Raw genomic sequence first — 7259 nt, forward strand, 5'->3', positions numbered from 1 at the left:
CAGCGGGGACATCGCACGTCTGAGGGGACAGAGGATGCTCTGTCTGGGGTGCAGGAGTGCAGCCACTTTTTGTTCTCATCTTCTTGGGGTGTAGCTAGTCAGGAGCAGCAACAGGTCTGGCCCCCAGTCCCTGGGCAGGGCAGCTGCTGCTGCTGGAGGCTGCCCTGAGCCCAGCCGAGGGCTATCCCTAAAGGATGCTGGCCAGGAGAATGAGCAGCTCTTTCCTTCCTCCAACCCCTGCCATTCACCAAGGACCAAGAGTAACACTGGAGTTAACTCCATGGATGGGGAGGTCTCAGCTCAGAGGAAATGTCCGATGGCTGTTCTGGGGGGAAAGTGTGCCCTCGCTCATCTCCAAGCCCCTTCCCACAGGGATCCCACCCCATCCCTGCTGTGACCGACAGCAAAACCCACACCCCGAGAGCATCCCTGTGCCTTTCCAGCCCCTCCAGGGAACATAAGTGCTGACCAAACACCCCTTTTTGGCTTTTCCCCCCCCTCTTTCTTCTACAATTCAAGTGATTAAAACTACCTCTGGGCAGCCTTCCCAATGCTCACTGATGATAAGGAAAAAAGACCAGTAGCTCAGAGCACTCACAGGTAGGCAAAAATAATATTTATATACTATGTACCAGCGTGGTCCATGGTCAGGACAAGGACTATACAGTATATATGACAACTCACCAGAGCTAGATCCTCACTAGCAGGGTTGGGGGAAGGGGGTACATGAATGGGGGCCAAGAAGGGTCTGAACTCCCTCACCGTGGTGGCCACGGGCATCCCCCAGCCCCATTCACATCCTCCTATGCAGCAGTTTAAAAATACATCTGTATATATTATTCTATTCTCCCAGGTAACACTGTACAGTCATAGAAGTTTCTTTAAAAGCAATAATTTACTTAAAGACATCTCTATTTCTCTTTTGGTTTTATACAAATATTTACTGTGATATATATATATATTTATAAAGAAATTAACCCTCTGAGAACCCTACAGCAGCAAGATGTGCACCTTTATATATATATATATATATAATTATTATTTATTCAAAAGAACCTAAAACCACTTAAAAGCATTTTTTTAAAAAAATAAATAAGTAGTGCACACACAAGTCTCTCTGCCCCCCACCTCCATCCTTCCCACCCCCGAGATGCTGTGGGGCAAAAGCGGGTAGCAAAACCATCCCCCCTGGGAGCAAAGGGACCAGCAATGGGATGGCATCTGTGTTGGATGGGGAGCAAACCCGTCCCACCTGGGAGCAAAGGGACCAGCAATGGGATGGCATCTGTGTTCAAATGTCATGGCTGGAGCTCAAGGGCATGTCCCTACGTGTCTCCGCTTTTGGGAGCAGCTGGTTTGGGTGCCCTCCTGGTGCTGCCCCTGGAGACACTTTCTCCCAGTGGCTGTTTTTTAGGGGAAGCCAGAAAAAGAGCAGCCCCTTGGTGGGCAGCGTGGGGTGGTGGTGGTGATGGATGCTGATGGGAAGAGCATGGGAAGAAACTCTGTGTGGACAAAGTCCTGGTCCCTGTCCCGCAGCCGTCTGGTGAGATACAGTGCTCGGGGGCATAGGGCAGCGGGGAGGTACCGAGGCAGCTGCTCCCCAGAGCCCTTTGCAAGAAGGAGATGAGGATGAGGGTACAGGACAAATCCAGCCTCTGCCACCAAGGTTTGGCCATGCCACAGCAAGTTGGAACCCTGGGACACGGTTTTTCTGATGTGGGCAGGAGGGAGAAAAGCACCGGGAGTCCATCACAGCTGAAACGCTGCTGGGGACCTGCTCTTGAGCTCCTTCTCCCCAAGGCCAGACACTGCCAGGACTCTGCACCCAGGGTTGGATGCAAGATTCCTGTGGGTACTGAAGCCTTTCCCACAGCCACGGGGAGCAGGTAGCCAGATTTTTTCCTCTCAGAGCACCAATGAGCAGCACGGCTGGGATGAAGGGACCTGCAACCTCCATCTCCCCGGCTCCTTCCCTCTGTGCAATGGCAGGGAGCAGGGCAGGAGCAAAGGCTTCCCATGCATGGGCTTGTTTGCCTAGTGCTGTAGAAAAAAAACTAAACCAGCATGTCATCAGGGCCAGCCTAAAATGCAGCTGACAGTGGGACACGAGTGCTGCTGCAGGGACAGAGCAAAGGGGACATGGCGCCAGGGCAGGGGGATGCAAGAGGGGTGTCATGGAGGAGGGCTGGGGCAGGGCACGAGTTTGCATCTCTAAGGCACAATCCACTTTGAGACTGGGACACGGGGATGGGTTGAAGCACAAGACAGGGTGGTTTCCTCCACTGGCATCTGTTGTTTTTGGGAAAGCATCTGCCTCTGAAGCAGGACTCTGCGGTGAACGGGGAATTCATAAATCCCAGCCTGGCACGGAGACCGCTCCTGTGCTAGAAGAAGTGCAACCCAACAAAACGACCTTCACATTGGTTTCCACGTCTGAAACGATTTTTTTCCAAGGGAGAAAATACCAAATTGGTTGGAAAAGTGGGGAAAAAGACCCAAATTTGAGAGCTTGCCACTCTTCTTTTTGTGCTTTTCGCTATTTTGTCTCGGATCTGGTGAAACTTAGGAATTCCCCATCAGAGGTGTTGGGGGAGACCCAGCACTTCAGCAGCCGATGTCCCTTTTCCACCCTAAAGGTCAACATTTCCAGAAACTGGCTAATTACTGTGTTTACAATGCTTCTTTCTCTCACAGCCTGGCTGTTCCTTATTAGCTACTTTGCCAGTAATTACAACACTTGCTTTCACTGCCACAGACCTCCAGCCACTTACGTCTGTTTTCTGCCTACGAAGCCATGCCAGTGGAAAGGGAAAAAAAACCCACCCCAAAACTGGATGCAGTCTTGACTTCTGGCTCTCGCATCTACCCAGCAAGTCACCCCCTGAAAGGACCCCGTGGTGGCTTATTCATTCCCTTGTTCATCTTTAAAAAATACTGGATGACTTCTTTCAGATTTAACGTTGTTATTATTATTATTTGTTGTCATTTTGGTAAACAGTCTCCCAAACGGTACGGCGAAAAGAATTAAAAACCCTCTCACCTCCCTCCCCTCCCCTTTTTTTCCCCCCCAAATTAAAAAGAAGTACGTTAACATTGCATGTTATTTCAAGTGTTGTTCTTGTGCAACTGAACCAGGCCGCCTGCCGGAAGGAGCAATTTTGTTGTTGTTGTTGTTGTTGTTGCTGCTCAGTTAAAAAATAAAAGTAAAATTTCAAAAGAAAAAAAAAAAGAAAACAAGAAAAAAGAGAGAGAGAAAGATTTGTTTCCTGATATTTCCTCTTTTTGGATCTCGCAGTGCTTGGCTCCAAGAACACGCTGGCGTTTTCCCCATGGGGAGAGCAAAGCCCCGCGGGGCCATGCGGGGCGAGCGCCTGCCCACCCCCATGGACCCTCCTCTCTCCTCCCGTCCGTCTGTCTGTCCATGCGCCCGCCCGCCCGTCGGTGCCCCTGGAGCCGCCGGCCCTGCCGCGGGCACCGGGCGCGGGAGCCGCGCCGCCGGCTGCCACCGTCCCCTCCTGCAGACCGCTCAGTGGTTATTGCGATGAAACGGAAAACTATGAACGATACTAAATTCTCAAGCATTCCTATGGCACTTGCATTGTTCTGCATAATTTGAGCGGGTTGTAGGGGAAGAGATTAGAGGAGGAAAAAAAATACCCTCGGAAAAGTCAATGGAAGGACCGAGTGTCATATTTCTGACTCCCTCCTGTATGACCGCTGATCCAACGCTATCGTGGCTTGAAGCCTATCGAACTCGTGCCTGTTGTCTGGGCTCAGGTCCTCCAAACCCCGGCTGTCGTCGTCTTCCTCTTCCTCGTCGCGGCTCATGAAGGCCAGCTCGTTCTCGTAGCAGAAGGAGTTGGTGCTGGGCAGCAGGAATTTGTTCTCCACCAAGTCCTTGGCGCTGCAACGGGGGGTGGACGGGACCTCGTAGGTTTTGTGGAAGTGGGAATAGTCTACTTTGTACTGGTTTTTCTCCTCGAACAAGACGGGCTCGAAGCGATGGCCCCAGAGGATCTCGCTGGCCAGGTAGGAGCTCCGAGCTTGCGTCGTCATAGCGGTGGCTTCTACCATGCCTTCCAGGATGACCACGATCTCGAAGTCGTCTGTCTCCAAGTCCTGGCGGCTGATCCCAAACAAGGGGCTGTCTTCGTTGATCTCGTGGAGAATGGTGATGGGGGACACCAAGAAGATACGGTCCAAGCCTTTATCGAAGCCCACGTCGATGTCTATTTGGTCGAGCGGTATGTACTCCCCTTCCTCCGTGATCCTGGGCTTAATTAGCTGAGCTCGTACGTGGGCTTCCACTATGTGGCTTTTCCGGAGGTTCCCAACTCTCCACATCAGGCAGAGTTTCCCATCTCTCATTGCCACTACGGCGTTATGGCTGAAAAGTAACGTCTGGGCCCGTTTTTTGGGCCTGGCCATCTTTGCCATTATTGCACCAATCATGAAAGAGTCAATGATGCAGCCCACGATGGACTGCACCACCACCATGAAGACCGCGAGCGGGCACTCCTCTGTCACGCAGCGGAAGCCGTAACCAATAGTCGTTTGGGTCTCGATGGAGAACAGAAAAGCAGCCACAAAGCCATTGACCTGCAGAACGCAAGGCTTGAAGGTATCGTCTCCACCTGGGTTTTCTAGGTCTCCATGAATGAGTGCAATTAGCCAGAAAATGAGCCCAAACAGTAACCAAGACACCAGAAACGCCAGGGAAAAGAGCAAGAGCATATACCTCCAGCGGATGTCAACGCACGTGGTAAACATGTCTGCAATGTACCTCTGAGGCTTGTCGTCCATGTTGGTGAACTCCACGTTGCACTGACCGTTCTTCTTTACAAACCTGTTCCTGCATTTCCTCCTGGTGTGGATTTTCCCATTGCCAAAGCCGTTGATACCTGGCATGGTGGTCAACCTCAGCCCGTCTTCCTCGGAGGACACGATGCTGTAAGGGTTGACTCTGCCCGCAGTCATCCCTGAGTCAAGCCCACAGTGAAGGTGAAAGGTCCAAGCGTACCCCTGGCCCACCCCTGCCCACCCCCCAAATTCTGTTGTGGTGGAAGAGAAGTCCCAGTCTTCCACGTCTTGGCTGCCACGTCACCACGTGGATGATCCTGCGAGAGGCTCTGCAATGAGAAGACAAAGACATGGCCGTTACCTCTCACGGCAAAGGAACCAAGGGGGCGCTTGGCAGTGAGTCTGATGGGGTGGGTGACTGCACGTTGAGTGAGGATCCCCGCATCAGCCCTTACTCTCCCTCCTATGGCTGGGCTGTTCCCAAAAAAGACAGTCAAGGAGGGAAGAAGGTCTTAGAGTTTGTTCACAAAGTACGTGAGCAAATCTTGCTGGGGACACATGGCATTTGTGGGACCCTCAACGACACCAGCAGATGGAAAACCTTGGGTAGCCCTGAATTCTCTCCCCTTCGCTTTTCTCATGAGCTCTGCTGTCAGAGCAGGGTCAGGCTGCTGGAGAGTGGAGAGGCCAAGCTGCTTTCCTCGGCACTGAGATATTAATAAAGGTATGCCTGAAAGCAGCTCCATCAGTTCACATTGCCTGTGCCAGATGGACCACTGCCCAGCACATCACAGCAGCACCCGCCCAGCCTCCCCAGGACCTGCTCTTCTGGGGTGGAGGGAAACCACAGAGAGATGTAGATTTAACCTCCCCCGCCTCCCCTGGCCCAGGGATGGGAGAGGATATGGCCAATGTGCAGGCAGTTGGAGAAGGCCCAGGGAAGGCACTCGGTCAGGGCAGATGTCCCAAGGAGCAATGTTCCCAGCACATCCATTGGGACACGGAGCTACCTACGGTCACAGAGGGGTTTTGCTGGCCAAGTCTTACAAATGGACAACTGCTGCTGGGGAACCGAGAGCTGTTTTGATCCTTTCTGCAGGGCTCAGCTGCAGGGTCAAAGACCTACAATCAGCTTTGCCTGGAAGAGAGATAGGAGCAGCACAGATGCAGGCAAAGTGGCCCAAGTCGGGTGGGCTTCCCAGTGCGATGGCACGTGGAGCTGCATGGGGCAGTGGCTGGGACTGTGGAGAAGCCACATGGCACATCCCAAGCACCCCACGTGGCAGGAGGGCTCCCCAAACCTCCCCTTGCCTCAGCTCATCCTGTTCCTCAGCGACATAGGATGTGTGAGTGGGGATGCAGACCCCTTGCTGGGAGTGAAGGCTGCATGGGGTAGCGCTGTGGCGGGGAGCAGGTGCTGAGCACCCCGCAACACCCCGTCCCCTGCGCATGGAGGTGCCCAGCTCGTGCCCAGAGCCGCAGGCGAGCCCCTGGCTGTACGTGCTGTGCCAGGGCTGCTGGCCCGATCGATGCAGTCAATCCCTGCAATCAGCTCGAGCGCCTGGGGACACACTGGGACAAGCACACCCTTTCCATTACACGGCGGCCAGCGACAGCCCAGCGCCGGGGAGCAAGCGCAGCCTGCCTGGGGCTGCAGCAGCCCGGCTCGCAACGATACTCTGCATTGCCTTTCACAGAAATTCCCCCCAGATCCTGCCTGGGACTTGGGGTTCCCTGCAGAATTGCAGCATCACAAGCAAGAGCACTAACAACCTGCTGGAAACAGACCCACACATGTCACCATCTCACACGCCAAGATTTCCACCTGCTGCCATCCAGGCCCAACCATTTTTATCCCTAAAGCTGATTTTTTCAGGCACCACTGGTATTCAGTGGTGTGCTGACAGCCCAAGTGATTGCTCGCACCTGGCTGGGGTGGTCGGCACAAGACCCTTTCCATCCTTACAGCCATGGAAAGAGTAAAATGGTTAATATTTACAGCTTTGTAGTCACTGGAAATCAGATGGGACCAAAGCAGCCTCGCAGAGCTGTGTCAGGCTCATGCTGCCACACTCCAGCCTGCTCTCCCATCCCGAATCACCCTGCAGACCACACCAGCTACATTCAATAAGGCTTCCTCTCCTCCTGTTTAGTAAGAACTGAGCATTTGTAGCCAAAACCGGTGCTTCTCCATCGCCCCTCCAGCTCGCCCCGCTGGCACACCCCAGGGAGCACACCAAAAGCTTTTGCCACAGGATGAACTTACTGTTGGAGTTTTTTTAATTAATTCTAGAGGCATTTGAGAAGTGAACAAAATGCAATGAGCTCCCAGTGACCTGCGAGAGGATTAGCTGGGGTCTGGATTAACTGTGCTGAGAGGGGAGACGTGCGTGAGGGACTGTGGAGGCAGCAGCCCTGCCCTCACCAGGGTGACGCTTCTGGGACCCTCAGGCTCCCTC

General features: G+C 53.4%; 1 protein-coding gene across 1 annotated transcript; it reads right to left on the reverse strand.

Moving 5' to 3' along the window:
• Positions 1 to 3687: 3687 nt before the first annotated feature.
• Positions 3688 to 4977, reverse strand: LOC104561311 (ATP-sensitive inward rectifier potassium channel 12). Its single transcript, XM_010206941.2, has one exon. The coding sequence runs from the start codon at positions 4975 to 4977 to the stop codon at positions 3688 to 3690; it is 1290 nt and encodes a 429-aa protein (XP_010205243.2).
• Between the last annotated feature and the right edge of the window lie 2282 nt (positions 4978 to 7259).

Source organism: Colius striatus, chromosome 3 (assembly GCF_028858725.1).
Source record: "Colius striatus isolate bColStr4 chromosome 3, bColStr4.1.hap1, whole genome shotgun sequence".
NCBI lineage: Eukaryota > Metazoa > Chordata > Aves > Coliiformes > Coliidae > Colius > Colius striatus.